The 19,649-nt window shown below is 48.9% G+C and overlaps 1 protein-coding gene across 1 annotated transcript in view; it reads left to right on the top strand.

Moving 5' to 3' along the window:
* Positions 1 to 19,649, top strand: part of Plcg2 (phospholipase C gamma 2) — a 129,488-nt gene that overhangs the window by 97,635 nt on the left and 12,204 nt on the right. The window contains exons 22-30 of the mRNA XM_005073071.4: positions 583 to 692; positions 3,809 to 3,905; positions 5,142 to 5,208; positions 6,864 to 7,021; positions 8,638 to 8,740; positions 11,114 to 11,323; positions 12,799 to 12,944; positions 13,801 to 13,915; positions 14,862 to 15,029. Coding sequence (XP_005073128.1) covers positions 583 to 692; positions 3,809 to 3,905; positions 5,142 to 5,208; positions 6,864 to 7,021; positions 8,638 to 8,740; positions 11,114 to 11,323; positions 12,799 to 12,944; positions 13,801 to 13,915; positions 14,862 to 15,029 — 1,174 coding nt within the window. The remainder of the gene's footprint in view (positions 1 to 582; positions 693 to 3,808; positions 3,906 to 5,141; positions 5,209 to 6,863; positions 7,022 to 8,637; positions 8,741 to 11,113; positions 11,324 to 12,798; positions 12,945 to 13,800; positions 13,916 to 14,861; positions 15,030 to 19,649) is intronic.

The following is a 19,649-nucleotide window of genomic DNA, read 5'->3' as shown; positions in this document are numbered from 1 at the left end:
ACCCACCCCAGATTTTGTTGTTGCTGTTTTATTTGGGAAGAGGTGGGGTAGATTGGGACAGAGTCTCATTGTGTAGTTCATGCAGGTCTTGAACTTGTGATCCTCCTGCCTCAGCTGCCCAAGAACTGAAGCTTTGTGTAGGCACCGCTCAGCTACTCTTGGAAACTGAATACTGTGTAGATGGCTGACTAGGAACATTGCCCTAAGTGGAAATAGTGACCAGGTCTCTAGCATGTCTAGGAAATAGTGTCTGAACTTCTAGGAGAGTCACTGAGTACAGCAACTCTTTGGGGACTTCTGAGGTGGTGCGTGTGGCTTAATCTAAGAGGTTGTGTTGAGAAATTAGCAATGTTGTTCCTTGCTCATGAACCCTTTCTCCTTGTTAGGCTGGTCTATCCCATTTCCTAGTAGACTGTGTGTAACTTTGATTCCTATACAATACTAATTCTTGCCAGGAGATGGCTCTGTAACCTTGGCCTCCAACATCTCTGGCTTCCTAATGCAGATTTAATGGTACAGGTTCTGCTTCCTGAGTCTACTCCTGTAATCCAAGTGTCCTTTTTCTTCCTGTTTTCCCCGAAGCCTCAGAGGACTGTGAAAGCACTCTATGACTACAAAGCCAAGCGCAGCGATGAATTAACCTTCTGCCGTGGCGCCCTTATCCACAACGTGTCCAAGGAGCCAGGGGGATGGTAAGTCTAGTGGGCAAGGGGATCTTGGGGGTGAACGTGGCTGGTCTCCTCTGGTGGTGACCATAAGGTGCTGGGCAGAGCTCTGAGCTCTCTTGTCTCACATTTCAGATTGCTTTGACCTTTTGTGCTAAGTAGCCAGGATGGTGTTTCTGTGCATTGGTCCTTTGAAAAAATAGACAAAGAACACTGTTGCAGTGCATCATATACTACTACAACCCATATCACCATATACTCACTGTATTGTTGCAACTGCAGCTACTGTTTGCAGAGTTCTTTTTGTATGCCAAACACTCTGCTAATTGTTGCATTGTCTAATCCAATCTTCCTGACAGTCCTGTGGGGTGAAGACTGTGATAGGTCCCATTTTTCAGACATAGCCATTGAGGCTTCCCAGGCTGGTGTAGTTAATGTTCAGGCTCCAGTGATAGCATGGCCTATATGTGATTAAAAAAAAGAAAACTAAAAAGTGTATATGTGTGTGCCTACTTGTCTGTATGTGTACCATGCATGTGCAGGTATTCAAATAGTCCAACACAGGGCATCCACACCCCTGCAAAAGGAGTAACAGATGGTTCTGAGCCACTATGTGGGTGCTGGGAACTGAACCTGGGTCCTCTGCAAGAACAGCGAGTGCTTTTAACCACTGAAGCCATCTCTTCTGCCTCTCAAATTCATTTTAAAATCAGGAGACCATTATCAGACTTTCTTTGGACTACCAGCCCCCAAATAATGAGACATACTGTCAATTATGAAAGCGTGGCCTTTAGCTTGGGCTGGTTCACAACTAACTCTTACAACTTAAATTAACCAGTTTCTATTCATCTAATGTTCCGCCACATGGCTCGTTACCTCTCCTTCCCATCGTATGTCTGACTTCCTTAGTGTCTCACTGGCGTCTCCTGAGCGCCTAGATTCATCCTCCTGAGTTCCTCTCTCTGCTCGGAAGTCCTGCCTGGTCTCTCCTGCCTAGCTATGGGCTGTTCATTTCTTTATTAAGCCCATCAGGTGCCTTAGGCAGGTAGAGCACAACATAGACACATCTCCATGCAGTGTAAACAAATATCCTACAACCAGACCCTCTTAATTCCAAACCAGTTCCTACCTGGCTCCCTAGCATCAGAGGCTATAACAGCAGGCGAGGAACTGCCCCCCTCAGCGTCTCTGCTGCTGACTCCGCCCCCACAGAGCCGGCTTGCCCACAGTGGTGCCCACTGACCTCCTCTTCTGGGCAGGAGCTTCTCAGAGCTAAAGACTCTCCCCTCTGGGTGGAATAGCCGGAAACAGTCTCTCAGCTGTAGGTGCTCCTTCACTGTTCTTTTGTCCCTGGATCTAGGGCGTCCCCCAGCACAGTTGGTGCCCAGGGGAGGGAGCACGTGTAACCTAGGCGGGAACTCCCAAACCACACCCTTTTCAGCACATGGGAGGCTCTGTCATGTCTCATGCCTTCCCACACCTCTGATGTGAACTTTCCTAAAATTCTAGGGCTTTTGCCTGGGATAGATTAAGAGACACAGTAACGTCACCTGGCAAGGGACTGTGGGCAAACGACCCCTCACTTCTCTCTTTGATGGCAAGAGGGCCACCTAGCTGACTGCTGTATCAGAGCCTCCCAAACCCAACTGGAGGAACAAATGTTTTTTGTTTAGGTAGAGACATTTTTGAGCGTGAAAGCAGTGTGGATAGTAAGTGGATAACAGTTATAAAGTTCTTGGTCCTAGGATCCAGGCAGCCCAAGCCTCAGATGGCTTGCAGAAAGGAAGATGGTGCAGAGGGTGCAGAAAGGGCTAGCACTTGGCAGCCACTACGTGCCACACAGCCCTACTCTGCTTGTTCAGGCCGAAGTCACACATTAGGTGCTTCCTGCTACTGTAGTGTGCGGATCTGGTTACAGTGAGGAAGCTCTCAGGTAGTGGGGAGGCAGACGCATGGGTCTACGTTAGCTGTGAGGTGTGTCTGCTCAGACAGCGGCAGGCCCAGGTGCCAGAGAAGCACAGAAGAACTTACTAGGCTCCTGGTAGGCTTGGTTATCAGCTTAGTAGCCTGCTTGTCAGGCCCGGTAGCTGGGCCCTTTGGAGTAAATGTCAGTTTTGGGTCATAGAGAGCCCCTGGCCTCAGACCCCGCTGGGCTGTGAAGCCAGGATATGGAGGCTGGAGCTTGTTGGATCTGGAGAACTGTTGTGTGGTGTGGCTAGAGGTATGTTTGAAGCGAGTCTTCTGGCAGCAGAAGGCGGCCCAGTGGGTGGCCTGATTGAAAGACGAGGCCCTGCCATCAGGAATGGAGAGTGTGGAGGCGCCTGGTGTGGTAGTCACAGAGCATCCACAAATGGATCACATCATGCTGCTAGCACTGTGAGGAGGGTGCGGGTGTGCCATTTTAGCCGAGTGATAATAAGAACACTATTTGTCTTGTGGTGCTGGGCCTGGGACCCAGGGCCAGCACTCACTGCTGAGCGCCACCCCCAGCCTTGGAGTATTCTAGACAAGTGTATGTCTAATACTGAGCTGTGAGCTGAGCCTAAGAATGAGCACTGTCATACCACTGCTGTGTGCTGATGCTGTTCAAAGCTTTTGGCATATGGCGACCTGGACGGTCCCAATAAAATCTGAGGTGCCTCCAGCATTACCCCATTTTACAGATGAGGATCCTACAGTACAGAACACTGGGATAGTCACTGAAGGAGCAGGGATTTCTTTTCAAAAAGTATTTATTATTACTTACGAGCAAGTATATGTGTCTCTGTGGACATATGCCTGAGAGTGCAGTGCCCATGGAGGCCAGAAGAGGGCAGGCAGCAGATCTTCTGGAGCGGGAGTTACAGCTACCTGGTAGGAATGTTAAGCTTTCTCTCTTGCCCCAAACAGCGAGGGTTTCTTTGCAGGCCCAGAACTTTCTCACAGCCTTCCCACAAAATGGGTGGGGCGCTCTCTGAGAGGGTCTCAGCCCCTGTTAAAGCTAGCTAGGAGGAACAAGTTTTCAGTCATCCGACCAAACGTGTTTTTAAAAGGCATGTGCTCCCTTTGAAATGCTGTCATCACAGACCATGACAGCCCTCTCTGGCTACTTGGCCACTCAGAGGTGAGCCGGCTCAGCCCTTGGTGTCTATGCCTCTCCGCAGGTGGAAAGGGGACTATGGGACCCGGATCCAGCAGTACTTCCCGTCCAACTACGTTGAGGATATCTCCGCAGGTGATGCTGAGGAGATGGAGAAGCAGGTGCGTCTCCCTCATCTGCTGCTGAGGCTTTTGGAGGAGTCCCTTGAGCCGTCTCGGGGTGGGGGGGGGGAGACTCTTGGCATGTGCCTGTTGGGCAGAGCTTGGCAGGCGAACAGGCAGAGTGATGCAGAAATTGGGACTGGCCCCAAGTTGTTGTGGGTGAAAGTCTCCGTGACGAGCTGCTTGTGTTTTAATCAGGCAGTCTTGGGCTGAAAAGCACAGGAGAATTCCCACTGGAGTGGAAGTGGCCAGACGGGGAATTTGTCCTCTGCTCAAAGCAATGTGCAAATGAAACACGTTCAGTGTAGGGAGTCAGACACGCAGAACGTGCTTGGCATGAGGACGGAGCAGTGCCTTGCTGGAAGGTGAGGCGGGGCCTTCTGGTGACTTTGTACGCCAGGCTTCGCTACCTAGCCACCTGTTATCACAATGCTCTCAGTGGAAGGAAGTGGCCCCCGACCTCATCGCCTGCCCCTGTGTGCAGTGTGGACACACATTCCTTTAGAGCCCATAGTGTTTATTTCCTAAGGGTGGCAAGGCAATCAGGAAGGGCTTCCAGGAGGAAGTAACATTTGAGCCTTAAGAGCAAAGCTGGGATCATCAGCAGGAGCTGGGCCCAGGGAGGCACAGCCTAAGCCGGAATGTGGTGATGGGAAGGCACTTGTATCCAGGGTGTGTGGGCTGGGACACGGACAGGGCCTCTCACCGTGTCTCTGTGTCATCACAAGCCTGGTGGAGAAGGTTGGGGCAGTACAGCTGTGGCAGCAGCTTTCCCATCTTAGCTAGACCCCAGGATGTTTCAAGTGTGCAACAGGGAGCTGGCTTGAGAAGGTTGGCCAGGGCTTGGAAAGCCTCAGAAACCAGATGGTAGACCACAGCTGTTGTTTTCCAGAGGACATGGGAGCCACAGAAGGCTCTTGAGATGGAGGAGTACCAGGCCAAATGGTCTCGTTTCAGATGTACATCCAATAAGGGCTCTGCTGTGGGGTTTGAAATTTGTTCTAGAATTCACCAGGTGTTGGAAAATGTGACGCAGAGACTGGACACCTGCGCACTGCTGGGTCCTCATCGTCTCTGTGCTTTGGTATTAGTGCCCTCCCGGTGGACATTGTAATGAATATGCATTTTAAGCAACCCCACAGGTAGTGGTAGCACTAAATGGCATGTTCTAGAAACGGGTTGTTGTTTTATTATTCTGTTTATGACTACTGAGAATTGGGTCTGGTTTCTTCACAGATTATTGAAGACAATCCCCTTGGGTCTCTCTGCAGAGGCATATTGGACCTTAATACCTATAATGTTGGTATGTACACATGTTTTCTTAGCCTGATTCCAGTCTAGATCCACCCACCCCACCCCGCCAAGCCTAACTTCAGCGCTAGCCCATGCAGGGAGGTGGCTGGCATTAGTCCTGTGCCTCCAGACTTAGGTGACATGCAGGCTAAATCCAAATTCATGAGAACCCGTGGGTCCTTGATGGTGAGGCCGGCTGCTACCATCTGCTAACACAGGACTATCTGACCCCTAAGAACAACCGGTGATTTACCTGTTGTCATCATATCAACATCTGCTTTTCAGAGAGCTGAGCTGTTTGCTGGTCAGGCCATGGTGGACCCTGGGCTTGGGAGCCCTGGCCTCTAAGCTCCTAAGGCTGAGTGCCTGTCTCTTTTCTCGGGACCCGCAAGAAACCTGGTTTGCCCCCAGCAAGTGTGCCACCAGGGATGTGACAGTGTGTTCTGTGTGGAGATGAGCCGTGACTTACTTGCATGCAGCAGCTTCCCAAGTCCAGGGCCTGCCCACATTTAAGTGGGTGCATTGCAGCTTCCATAGATGCTGCTTCCTGTCTGCAGCTGCAAGTAGGCGAGGGCCATGGCACAGGTGCAAAGCCCAACCTCCCTTCTTGGCTGAGCTTGGATTCCCCACAGCCCGCTGATTCTTGAACTGGGTCCCCCGAGCATGGTCCCCTTGGATTCCCATGATAGCAACCCTGGGGTCCTCCTCTCTGTACAGCCAGCACATTCTTTCTGCCTGTATTTTCTCCTCCCTTTTCCTGTCCCGTGACTCCAGTAGGGGAGGCAGAGGGCTTTTGCTGCAGATGAGAAAATGGCTAAGTCCCTGGCAAGTCCCCAGATATGGCAGGCCCAGTGGACTCTATTCTCACCTTCACAGCAGACGCCCTGTGTTACCCCCCCCTTCCCCGTATTGTCCTGTTAGAAGACATGAGGCTGTCACTCAGCAGTAGGGACTTGTCATCAGGCTGGATCTGCCTCTCAGCTCTGCCAGTGTGACTTCCCAAATGTTGCTGTCTCTCGAGCCTCAGTTTCTCCAGCCCTCTGCAAGATGAGTGTTAACAGGTCTGATGTCCTCATGTCTCCATGAGGTTTGCTAAAGGCTAAAAACCACACAGTGTAGTCATCTGCCAGGAATGTCACCTCAGAGACCAGAAAGTTCAGCCACCAATACTGGGCAGATCAGGGTAACCTTAATGCCCCTCTCTAAAATGGCTGTCTTTGCTTGTCAACTGCCAGCCATGCTGGTGTGCACCAGTTAGTGGCCACATCGCTCCCTCCATCCTCATATGTCTGCCTCCTCTGTCTGGATCTCCACTGCCCCCCCTCTCTTTGAGGGATGTTGTTCCTTGGATTTAAGGTTTGTCCTAGGTGTAGCACATCTTACTTTGCGATAGTTGGTACATCGACGAAAATCCCATTACTGAATAAATTTACACTTACAGGAACACAGGCCTGACATATGTTTTTGGAGGATACAACTCAGCCCAATGCTCACCTTTAGCAGTAACCTGTACAGACTGCTCAGACACTGCCTGCCTTCCAGGCAGTGTACGAACTTTAGTCGTGGCAGTTCTGGTGGGGTCACTAGAGAAGATGACAATGTGAGGTGTGGCCTCTGTGGCCATCTCTTTGGCCCATCGGGACTTTCATTAACCTCTGTCTACAGTGAAGGCCCCCCAGGGGAAAAACCAGAAAGCGTTCGTCTTCATCCTGGAGCCTAAGAAGCCCGGGGACCCTCCCGTGGAGTTTGCGACCGACCGTGTGGAGGAGCTGTTTGAGTGGTTTCAGAGCATCCGGGAGATCACTTGGAAGATTGACACCAAGGTGGGCCCAAGCACACTGGGGACCAGGGTGCCTGCCAGGACCAGCCTTTGCTGCTCTGCTGAGGCCAGGCACAGGTTCAGGGACCATTGTTGTGTTTCAGAGAGACCCTGAATTCTAAACTCTGGTGCTGGCTACAGAAGGCATTTTAGTGGTGTCATCGCTAATCAGGTGGCCAGTGATGACAGGATTCCAACATGGGGCAGGCAGGGTTAAAGCAGGGACTTTGGGTCAGGCCAGAAGCTTACAAATCTGGTCTTGACATTGGCTATGTAGCTCAGAATTGGAGGTAGTTCTGTCTCTTGGGATGTATGGACCACTCTATACAATATCGCTAAAGCACTCAGCATAGGATGCTGGGAGCCAGTGACCTCCCAGATGCTGATGGTCTTATAAAAAATGTCCTTTCAGGCGCTGCCTTGGCCAACAATAGGCTGCTAGAGTCTGGAGCTGTGTGAGAGGGTAGCTCTGTGCAGGAAGAGGAGAAGTTACTCCTTACCTGATGGCATTGCACAGTGGGTGTGTGGAGAGGACTCCTCCCTCACCCTGGTCCATGTGCTGGGGCCTGGGCCTGAGGAGACAGCCCTCTGCACTGAGCTGTGCTGGGTTAGCTGGAGGCGAGGAGGAGGCTGCATATAGAAGTGGGCATAGTGGGCTGTGTGGGGCTCTAAGGGAGGGGATACAACAGGAGGCAGAGAGCACAGTGTGATGACGAAAGTTCCCTCTTCTGCTCTCTGGGTCTCCACCTTCTTCAGATTGATCTTGAAGTTCAATTTCTCCTGCCTCACCCAACCACATGCTTGGGGTTAAAGCCATGCTCCCCTGCTTGTGGCTCCCCGTCTACTGTGTGATTTATTATCATGTGTGCGCATGTGTGTACATGTGCTTGTGTGCATGTGTGTGCATATATGTGTGAACATGTGTGTGTATGTGCATAGATGTGTGTGCATGTGTGTGAGCGTGTGTGCATGTGTGTATGTATGCGTGTGTGCTTACAGGTGTGAATGCATAATGTGTGTGCATGTGTGTACAGGTGTGAATGCATAATGCGTATATGTATGTGAGTGCATGTGTATGTGTGTGTATGTGTATGCATACAGTATGAATGCCAGTGTATGAGTGTGGAAGCCAGGGAAGGATGTTGGATGTCATCCTCTATTTCGCTTTCACTTATTCCTTTGAGGCAGGGTTTCTTCCTCAGTCTGGAACTTTTGGGGGTCAGGCTGGCAACAGAAAGGCCTAGCAATCCTCCTGCCTCTTCCCCACAACAGTGTTGGGGTACAGTTGTGAATGGCTACACCTGGCTTATTACATGGGTGCTGGAATCTGAACTCAAGTCATTATGGTTGCAGAGTGAGCTGTATTAACCACTGGGCCATCTCTCCAGCCAACGCCTACGCACTTTTAAGAGCTTTGGCAGGACTGTTCTAGACTGCAAGCCCTGGATGGGAACAGCATGGTGGAGAATCTTCAGAGGATGGAGGAGGGTGGGGTTGTCTTGAGGACAGGAAACTACTCAACCCTGCGTGCTCAGGGTGTGTGTGGAGAGCTGGTCAGATGAGCCGGGAGCACGCATGCGCAGAGGCCCCCTCAGTGCTATGTTGGTGCCATTCTCACAGGAGAACAGCATGAAGTACTGGGAGAGGAACCAGTCCATCGCCATCGAGCTCTCTGACTTGGTTGTCTACTGCAAGCCAACCAGCAAAACCAAGGACCATTTGGGTAAGTCTCCTGAGTCCCAGCTGGGGCGAGCTGATGTTGGCTGTGAGGCCCGTGCTGTTGGGACAGCACAGGCAGCGTTCACTTTGCTTCCTAAAGGATCCAGGCAGAAGCCCTTTTGGTTTCCCCATAACCGCAACATTGGAAGTTCTAAACAAAACAGAATTATAATCTGCCTAGAAGGAAAGGCTGCAGGAAAGTCGGGTTTCTTTTGATTGCCTAAGGCCCTCTTTGTAGTGCTGGACACTGCTGAAGTGCAAGGTGTGATTGTCACAGCCCTTGCGTGTCTTTGTGTGCGTGTTTTCTTGTTGTTCTTACTTCTATGTTGCTGTGATAAAACACCACGACCAAGGCACCTTATCATAGAACAAACTTTATTTGGGCTTAGGGTTCTAGGTTCTAGAGGATAAGAAAGAGAGATAGAGAGAGAGGGAGGGAAAGAGAGAGAGAGACAGAGAGACAGAGACAGAGAGAGAGTCAGAGAGACAGAGAACCAGGAATGGCAGGAGGCTTTGAAACCTCAAACCTGCCCCTCAGTGACATACTTCCTCCAGCAAGGCCACACTTCCTAAACCTCCCCAAATAGTGCCATTGCCTGGGTACTAAGTGTTCAAATACGTGGGGGACATTCTTATTCAGACCTCCACAGTGTGTGCCCTGGTCTCATTCCCAGTGCTGTGATAAAGTACTTGGTCATGCTAAGCAAGCATAGAGAGAGACTAAGCTAATCCATGCCTAGTATGCAGCTAACTTTCTCACTGTTCACACAGTCCAGAGCCCCAAGCCAGGGAATGATGCTGCCTAGCTCCAGGCTGAGTCTACCCACATCAGATACGGCAGTCCAGACCAGCCCCCACAGGTGCGCCGACAGGCTGGCCTGATCTAGACAGCCCCTTGCTGAGTCTTCATGCCCAGGTGATTCCAGTTGACAGTTTAAGCTACTCATCGTGGCTGGTGTTTTCGTGTGTGCCAGTGTAGTGTGTGAGGGGGTCAGAGGTCAGAATTGGCTCATTCCTCAGCTGTCCTTCTTTTTGCTGAGGTCCAGCCTGTGTCAGTTCTATGCTGCAGGGGCCACCTATTCCGGACTGATGTCTTTGGGGCTGTGATCGGAACCGGCCCAACAGCCCCGGGTCCGACCCTGAGTGAGGGAGTGTGGATGAGGGAAAGCCTAGCTACCCAATGACGTTAAGGATGAGACAGAGGCATCTGGTCACCTCAGGAGGACGCTCAGTCAATACTGGAGACCACAGTTTATTCCAGCATCATCTTAAATAACTTTCCAAAAATGGGGGTACTGGCAGAAGACATATATTATCATGTATAGAGCTGCTATCAAATATGTCCTTTAATCCTAGAGACACTTCTGAAACTGCACGTATTCACTAGCCTTTAGGCATGTCTTCCTAGCCCTCAGGGTGGGTCCCCACTGTGACCAGACCATCTGGATATAACCAGCTGACATCTAAAAGACAGTAGGAGTTCTGAGCTTCTAGAATTCTGTGGTTGAGCTGAGGCTTATTTCTAAAATATTACATTCGGGGCCCCGACACTTCTTTCCTTCCTTCCTTCCTTCCTTCCTTCCTTCCTTCCTTCCTTCCTTCCTTCCTTCCTTCCTCCCTCCCTCCCTCCCTCCCTCCCTCCCTCCCTCCTCCCTCCCTCCCTCCTTATTTCTGAAATATTATATTTGGGGCCCCGACACTTTTCCTTCCTTCTGTCCGTCCTTCCTTCTCTCCTTCCTTCCTTCCTTCCTTCCTTCCTTCCTTCCTTCCTTCCTTCCTTCCTTCCTTCCTTCCTTCCGTCCCTCCCTCCCTCCCTCCCTCCCTCCCTCCCTCCATTCTTTTCTTTTCTTTTTTTTGAGATAGGCTCTGTCACTGGGCTTGGAATCAGCAAGCAGGCTAGGCTAGCGACCTCTGCGGATCCTCCTTCTGCAAGCCCCGCATGCTTGGATTGCAAGTGCGCATGCCATGCCTGGCTTTTTCCATAACTTGTGGGCTCAAACTCAAGACCTGCTTACATAGTTGGCACTTTGCTGTGTAGGCCATCTTCCTGTCCCTTCAGTGCCTTTTCAAGAGAGTCCTGGTTTCCTTTTGTTACCTGGGCCTCTGTCTTCATACCCAGAAGCAGGGGTGACCTTCTCCCCTGTCTTAGTCAATGTTTTATTGCTGTGAAGAGACACCATGACCATGGCAACTCATATAAAGGAAAACATTTAACTGGAGCTGTTTACAGATTCAGGGGTTAGTCCATTGTCATCATGACCACACCTACTCCAACAAGGCCACCCCCCTGAATGGTGCCTCTTTCTGGTGACCAAGCATCCAGATCTATGAGTTCATGGGGGCCATGCTTATTCAAACCACCACATCCTCTCTGCAGAAAACCCTGACTTCCGAGAAATCCGCTCCTTCGTGGAGACAAAGGCGGACAGCATTGTGCGGCAGAAGCCCATTGATCTATTGCGGTACAATCAGAAGGGCCTCACTCGTGTCTACCCTAAGGGCCAGAGAGTTGACTCTTCAAACTATGATCCCTTCCGCCTGTGGCTGTGTGGCTCCCAGATGGTGGCGCTCAATTTCCAGACTGCAGGTAAAGGACGATGGTAGCCAGCCTGTCCAGACCAGGCAGTGGCCCTGTCATAGCCTGTGAAATCAGCCCGGCAGCTGGTGGGATGTGGTGTTTCTGAGCAAGTGACTGGGCTGGACTGTCAAGGCTGAACTTGAACACTGGTTAGTGCAAAGCCCCTGAGCTGTGTAGAAGCAGGCTCCATGCTCATGAGTGACACAAGTGCTGTCATTCTGGCCTAGGAAGGGAACACAACAGCTTCTTTGGCTGGCAAGTGTGGGAGTGGCTTGCAGCCTCAGGCTTGGCTGGATCCAGGAGTCCTGTGACTGTCTTAGCTCTCCTCTGTGTGTGTGGTGATTTCTTTCCGAGGGCTTCAGGCTCATGCACGTTCTCTCTAGAAACTTACATAGTAGGGAAAACCCATGCACACAAATGTTTGGACTTTGCTCTTTGCATCCTGTGGATTCTTTTATAGCTACTTGGATATGGAAGGGAGCTGACATTTATTTAACAACCGTCCCCAACCAAGACATCTGTAGGCCAGGTCCCGTCCCTGTCTACCAGAGACTCCACTGCCTCCTGGACCCTCCCAGCCTTGTTCCCAGGTATAGGTGTAGACATCTCTTACTCATGAGGCAGATCCCAGGATGCTTACATTTTGATAAACGGCCATGAGGATGTTCACTGAGGACCTCTATCCTGTGGGCTTTGTCCAGTCCCTCCTCTAGACTGGGTGGAAGCATGGACGCATCACTCCTGTAGTTTGATGAAGCTCTTTCAGTCTCTGCCCATTGGGTGAAAACTGACGTTAAATTGTAGTTACAGTTTCTGGTCAAGGCGTTGCTCTTTGAGTCACATCCACCCTTCCCTCTCATCAACTCAAGGGATGTTTGCCTTGGTTTTCCTGCAAGGTGTTGGGTCCTCTTGCCCACTGCATCTCACAATGGGCTTTTGTTTATGCCCCTGATTATCTGCCTGGTATTTGAACTGAGATGATTGACCCTTAAAACACATTTATTATTGTGTGTGTATGTGTGGGCGTGTATGCCATGGCACACATGTGACATCCAGAGGATAACTTTATACAATCTCTTCTTTCATCTTTATGTGGGTTTGGGGGACCACACTCAGGCCATCAGCTTTGCATGGCCAGCACATTTATCTGCTTGCTGAGCCACATTACCCTTGAACTCCAGTGATTCACCTTGAAGTGTTTTCTAAGTGCTGGGGGTGGAACTTGGGATTTGTATGTGCCAAGCAAGTGTTCTACCCCTGATCAACCCCTCTCTTTAGTAGATTCTAATTTATTAAGGTTTACAAGATTGTTTCCTGATGTGGAGATCTTTTTAAATGCATTCCATATTTCCTTGGAGTCAGGTGCCTTATTTTTTGAACAGTTGCTCCAAATCACCATAGGAAGGTCATGTAACCTGTGCCCATGAGCACCTGGAAGCTGGTGTTCCCTGGCTGCCCCATAGCTCCCTGTGCTTTCCTTTCAGACAAGTACATGCAGATGAACCACGCACTGTTTTCACTCAATGGGCGGACAGGGTATGTCCTACAGCCTGAGAGCATGAGGTCTGAGAAGTACGACCCGATGCCACCAGAGTCCCAGAGGAAGATCCTGATGACACTCACTGTCAAGGTAAAGTGGCCAGGTGGACGGGTCTCCTTGGACACTGGTGATAGTCTTGACTCTGTCAAGCCACTACCATCTTGACAGCACTTCAGGCTCATATGGTTGACCCAGGAGCATTCTGGGATGACCCTTTTTAGCCCTTCCTGTCACTTGTCCTGTCTGGGTATGAGGTGTGCATTTGGGGTTCCTGTGAGGTCATTTCATCTCCCCTTTGCCTTAGAGACATCAGAATTCTCTTAAGTTAATCCAGTCCTTAGCATTTGGGGAAGATATGAGAGAGAGTTTGGAAGATCCAGGAAGCTTAGGTGAGATGGGCAGGGATGTAGCTTTGGTTTTCTGGTTTTTTTTTTTTTTTTTTTTTTTTGAGTGCTTGTCCAGTATTCATGAAGCTCTGGAAGCACCAGGGAGACAGAGGTGAGAGGATTGTCATGAGGGTGAAGCCAGCCCTGTCTACATAGCAGATTTGAAGCCAGCTTAGGATAAATGAGACCTCATTTTAGAAATGTAAAAAGTGAAGACTTTGTAAGGACCCTTAAAGAAGAGTCCATTATAGATGCACCACCCCACTGTCCTCATCTGGGAAATGCAATGTCATGGTACCTATGTATCAGTGCTCAGGTGAAACTCTCCTGCTGAGTCACATGACATCAGCTCTGTTTAAGGTCTGGGAAGCTACTGTCACTCCCTATCACCAGACAGTGATGGTGGGTCAGTCAGCATCTATGCCTCTGAGTGCTGTGGTGACTTCTCTACCGAGTAAGGATCGCTTTGAACTTGTGCAGTCTGACTCTCGAATCCTGAAAAATTCATAAAGCACTACTCTGTGGGTCTAGAATTCTGATCCTTGCCTTCCATGTCCTAGGTTCTTGGGGCACGCCACCTCCCCAAACTAGGGCGGAGTATTGCCTGTCCTTTTGTAGAGGTGGAAATCTGCGGGGCTGAGTATGACAGCAACAAGTTCAAGACAACGGTTGTGAGTAAGTAATTGGCTCTTTCTGTTTGTGTGGGTGTGCCCAAGTGCTTGCAGAGGTCAGAGGTCAATATCAGATGCCGTCCTCAATCATTCTCCATCTTAGGTTTTGAGACAGGATCTCTCTGTGAACCTGAAGCTCATCAATTCAGCTACACTGGTTGTCCAGTGGGCCCTAGGGTCTGCCTGTGTCTCCCCCAACACTGGCTTACAGACATGTTCTTGGCTTGGACATAGATGCTGGGCTCTGAACTTGGGTTGTCCTGCTTACAGCAGGCATTGGACTGAAGCATCTCTCCAGCCCCACTGGTCCTTTGTTGGAAGATTAAGGGAACAGACTCCAAAGTGGGTTACCGTTCCTCAGGGATTTTATGATGTACTTTTGCTGTTGCACGTCCCCCTCATTCCCCAGCCTGACTTCAACCTCTAGTTGAGGAAGCAGAGCCGCCTGCTTATCTGCTGGATGTGTCCAGGGAATAACTCAGGCACAGACCAGTTAAACTGGCCTTTTTATAGGATGGCAGGTTTGCTGTATGTCTTGCCTTATAAGGCTGGTCATACATGAGAACGCCCAACATGCTTCAGAGACCCCCTAGCTTACTTTCTTCCTTAGACTGAGTTCTGCAGCTCACAGGTGCTCTGCTCATCTCTTTTCTTGGAGCCCCCCCCCCAGTTCCGCTCTGCACCTGCCCCCCCTTCCCTTTTCCTATCCCATGAGATGAGATGGGTGAGGTGACAGCATGTTCCTCTGCTCACAGAAGGCTGGCCTGCAGCAGGATTGCTTGCTGGGAAAGAAATAACAAAAGATAAACTCTTCAGGGCTTTTTAGACCAAGGTGCGGATGCAAATTAAATTTACTAGACTGTGGAGGGATTGAAGCTGAGACTTCAGAGGCCGTCTTACCCCGAGGAGGCAGGGCACGTGCATTAGTAACAAGTTTTGGTCTTTTCCAGATGACAATGGCCTCAGCCCTGTCTGGGCTCCAACGCAGGAGAAGGTGACATTTGAAATTTATGATCCAAACCTTGCGTTCCTCCGCTTTGTGGTCTATGAGGAGGACATGTTCAGTGACCCCAACTTCCTGGCTCATGCCACATACCCCATTAAAGGGATCAAGTCAGGTAAGAACCATTTGCAAAGATGTTCAGTGTGGGGGAGCCAAGTTCTTTGATGTCTGCTGCAGGCTGCATCTTTCCTGGTTCACAACAAAGCTGATGAAGTGGGCACTAAGCACCGGGTGGGGACAAAGTGGAGAGAGGCTGAGTCCTTGTTCGTCATCCGTGAGCAAACCATCAGTTACTCCACCGTCAACCTGGCACTGTTGGGCTTCACTGTGAGTTGCCTCAGGCAGTTTGTCTTCATTAGCAGGTGAAGAAATATGTTCTTCCACGAGCCATGCGTGTCGCTGGCAGCATCCTAAGGATGCTGGTCCCTAGCATCCATAGCGTCTAATTCTCTTAAGTATTTTGAACTTACCGTCTTCTACTTGAATTGGAGGTTGACCTAGTTCTCAGGTTTCTTTTTATGCTGAACACAATACAAACCCCCTCTTGCATTGTGAAGGGACAGTGTATGCTTGCTTTCCACAATGTCAAAGTAGGTCACATAAGAGCCCATAAATCTGAGGTCTCTCAGCCCTCATAGAGAAGCCTTCTTTTAAAGTAGATGGTGATAAATACAGAGAATAGAAGACCATGGAGTGCTTGATTCTATATAGGATATCTATGCCAGCACTCCCACCCCCAAGCTCAGGGATCATTGAGAAAGAGGAGACAGAAAGATTGTCAGAGCTACAGATGTCTGTAGCTACACACACAAGACCCGTACAAGATCAAGCCGACCCAAAGCACAGCACAGATGGGGAAGGGCTCATGAAGTTCCTCTCCTCCATGAGGAACTGTTAGTAACTGATGGCTGCTGGGAGAGGGAGAGTCCCATCTTCTTCAGGGATTCAGCCCCTGAGAAGTTACCCAGTTCCAATAGATGGTCCCACACCTGTGCATAAATGTACTCAGTGTATTTAAAAAAGGAGCATGTGGGGCTGGAGAGATGGCTCAGAGGTTAAGAGCACTGACTGCTCTTCCAAAGGTTCTGAGTTCAATTCCCAGCAACTACGTGGTGGCTCACAACCATCCATAATGAGATCTGGTGTCCTCATCTGGCCTGCAGACAGAATACTGTTTGCATAATAAATAAATAAATCTTTAAAACAAGAAAAGAACATGTGAAGTTGGGGATGGGGAATTGCTAGGGAGGAACTAGGGTGGATTTGATCAAATCATATATGAAATTCTCAAACAGGAAAAAAAATGAAAAAAAAAAACCAACAACCAAAACCTGCTGTACTGATTTTTTTCCAATGCAGATAGGATTCTTCCCAGACCTCGAAGTTGTCTGAAGGTGGCCAGCCTTAGAGTATGGTTTCTCTCAGTTACTTCCTCTCTGGATTTCAATATGATCTAACATACAGGCCAGCTGCATGGTGGATTTCTTCCTTCCTTATCCACAGCATTGCTGATTCACGGCACACATACCATAGATCCTTCTGGATTCCCCAAGAGGTCACTGTTCCCTTGTTTCCCAGAGCAGTCATTTTTCAAGAGAAAGAAATTGCTATCATTTTTGTCATTTATATCAAATTACTGTCTTTTGATGTTTGGAAGCCTGGGCTTTTTTCCGTGCTGAACTGTGTGTTTTGAAAACTTGGACCATGCCACCTCTTCTCTCATAAGGCCTCTCAGCTTCTCCAACATTTCTCCCATTTCTTGCTAGTCCCATCTCCAAGTAGAAGATGTATTAGGGGCTCCTGTTAGAAAATGCTAATTGCTGGGTCCACCGTGGGATGCTCCCATTCAGCCCAGTGTGGAGCTCCGGAATCAGCCTGTATGATGTCTGGCCCCTGGAAGACCTGGGCAGTGTTGAGCAAAGGAGGCTGGCCCCAGCTGCCCATCTTACTGCTGAGGACCCCAACACCTGCGTGGGAGTCTGAGGAAATGTTCAAAGCCTCATTTCTATCTATTTGTTTAGAAGTAGCATTTGAGTACATTATGGCAATAATAATAACAAACACCCCGCGATGGTTAACATGCATACAGATGATGTTAAAGCCGGCAACAGAGCTTCTGGACTCCGTTTGGCTAAGTTATTTTTCATACTAGCCCAATAAACAGGGTTCGGAAGTGATGCTGCCTCCTCTTCCTAGCAAGAAGAGAATCTTTGCAGTTCTTGTCTTAATGCCTTCATGGCAGTAAGGAACTAGTGCCATCTGGTTCCTGGACCATTGTGCTCCTCTCTTCCCCTACCATCCTTTGAAAGATGGAAGTTACCCTTGGGATGAAGTCAGAGTTCATGGCACACCGCCTTTCCTTATTGCTGGGGAACTTAGCTTGAAGATTGAAAAGAGCCAACAAGGAAACATCAAGGTGGATTAATAATGGGAGCCTCCACCCCATTCAAGCTAGGAGATAACCACAGCAGGGATATTCTCCCTTTCTTTGCCAGCTCCTAGCATATCTATTCATGAGAGGCAGGAAACAAAATGAATAGTCCTTTTGTGCAGATGGCTTTCAGGGCCTTCTAAAGTTGAAAATAAACTTTGTCCATTGTTAGGATGGCTGCACTTAAGCTTTCAAATTGGCTGGGCCCTGCTCAGGAGGGAGACGGCACTAACTTCACTCAACCTTCTTCGTTTCCTTTTCTTTAACCCTTACAGGAAGCCTTTGCTTTTTTATTAAATCATTTTTACTTTTAACATCTGAGTACTTCAAGGTCATGAACTGGTACTTTCCCATTGTTTTTCCTTCTCTGTAGACTGTCCTCGAGGGGCCTCTTATTTCAAGTGGGTACTTAAAGTCCCCCCAACATTGACCTTCATTTCCCTTCTCCATGTGAAATAAACAAAACTAAAAACAATACTATTTTCACAATTGAAACTGAGAAATACCTTGACTCTAGTTTGCATGAGTGCTTCTCAGGGTTGGGTAGTAAGAAGAGGCATGGGGAGCTAAGGGCAGAGCCCATGCCTCCACTGTTAGCCAGCCCTTCCCTGTGACTGGAGTCCACAGCTCCTTAAAATGTCCTGGGCTACCCAGAGCAGCCTGTGGTTCAGTTTATTCTTCCAATCCATTAATACTAAACTTTCCCCAGGGCATCCCCTGAGATGCACACACAGAATCTTAGCAGGGCTCACAAGGGATTATAGTTCTGGAATCTGCTCCTTCACCTACATCTTAATGGGAGTCACAAACTCCATTAAGCTGGACCAGTACTGGGCTAGACTGCAGACATTCCGTGATAATCAACCCAGACAGAAACCAGAGCAACCAACCAACTAACCACTACCTAAAATCTCACCACTCATCATGTGGAAAAGGGTCAGATAATTTCAGTGTAGCAGTATCTAATGAACTCACAATGTCCTCCAAATGCTACAGCAGGAAAAATGTAGCCCTAGAGTTTTTATACCCACCCCAATTAGCATCCATCTGTAAACTCAAAGGATGGATCCATTTAGAGTGTGCAGTTAGTGATTCTATGTCATATGAGCACAAGAGAACAAAGTCAGCTAACCAAGATATTCACCAAGAAATTCAGCAGAAAAGACGGGAAATTGAGCAGTTTAACAATATGTTTGAACGCTTTCTGCATATGATTTTTTTTTTGTGAGACGCAGGTTGTCATATTGGTGTCTTCATCTGGCTGGAAGTTACAAAGAAGATGAGTGTGATAAAATGCAGTACAAGGGCTAGAAAGGTAGCTCAGTGGGTAAAGGTGCTTACCACCAAGTTTGTGACCCATATTCAACCCCTAGGACTTACATGGTGGAAGGAGAGAAAATGACACCTACAAATTATCTTCTGGCCTCCACACACACACTGTGGCATGCACATAACTCCCCAGCCCCAAAATAAGTCAATAAAAATGAAAATATATAGTAAAGGACTAACAGTAGAATAGAGGTCGTGGGTATGTGATTGTCCCTCACCTTTTAGCTTTGAAGAATTTAAATTATGAAATGTCAGAAAAACATACCCAAGCCTTTCTTCGTGGGTGAATCATGGTTGTAAAACGACATAGGGCAACCTGTTTTTGAGACTCTCTCCCTGCCACTGGGAGGTGTTATTCTGTTGCTTAATAAAACTTCTCCTTGCTTGCTCTTAAAAAAAAAAAAGTCAACAGGATGCAAATGTCCTATACAATACTGGTATAGAAACAATAACACTTAAAAAATATCCAAAACAGATAAAAAAGGAACCAAGGCACAAGGTTGGGTGGTCAAGTCCTTTGCCTCCTCCGAAGTAGCGGAAGAGGAGATTCAATAGATACTGTTTAAAGGTGATAAGATGGACTGGTGAAGGGCTCTGAAGGGAAAGGTGCTCACTGCCAAGCCTGACGACCTCGATTCAGTCCTCAGGATGCTCATGGTGGAAGGAGAGAACTGGCTCTGCACACTCCTCCTCACTTACACATGCGAGCGACACAAACACACACACACACACACACACACACACATCACACACCCCAACATAATTTTTAAAAAGGTGTTAAAATAATGGCTAGTGTGGGTATTCCCCAAGAGAAGGGCCAACACATGGATGGAGGAAGGAAATGGGGGTGTCTCTAATGTGTGCTTTGCTTATCCTGGAGGCTCAGCAGATACCATGTAAGTAAAAAGCTCCCAGGACAAAGGGGTAATAAGAACAGATGACTAAGGCGAAAGGTTAAATGTAAGCTGCAAGGGA

Source organism: Mesocricetus auratus, unplaced genomic scaffold (genome assembly GCF_017639785.1).
Source record: "Mesocricetus auratus isolate SY011 unplaced genomic scaffold, BCM_Maur_2.0 Super-Scaffold_6723, whole genome shotgun sequence".
NCBI lineage: Eukaryota > Metazoa > Chordata > Mammalia > Rodentia > Cricetidae > Mesocricetus > Mesocricetus auratus.
This window is presented reverse-complemented; position numbering and strand designations above follow the sequence as displayed.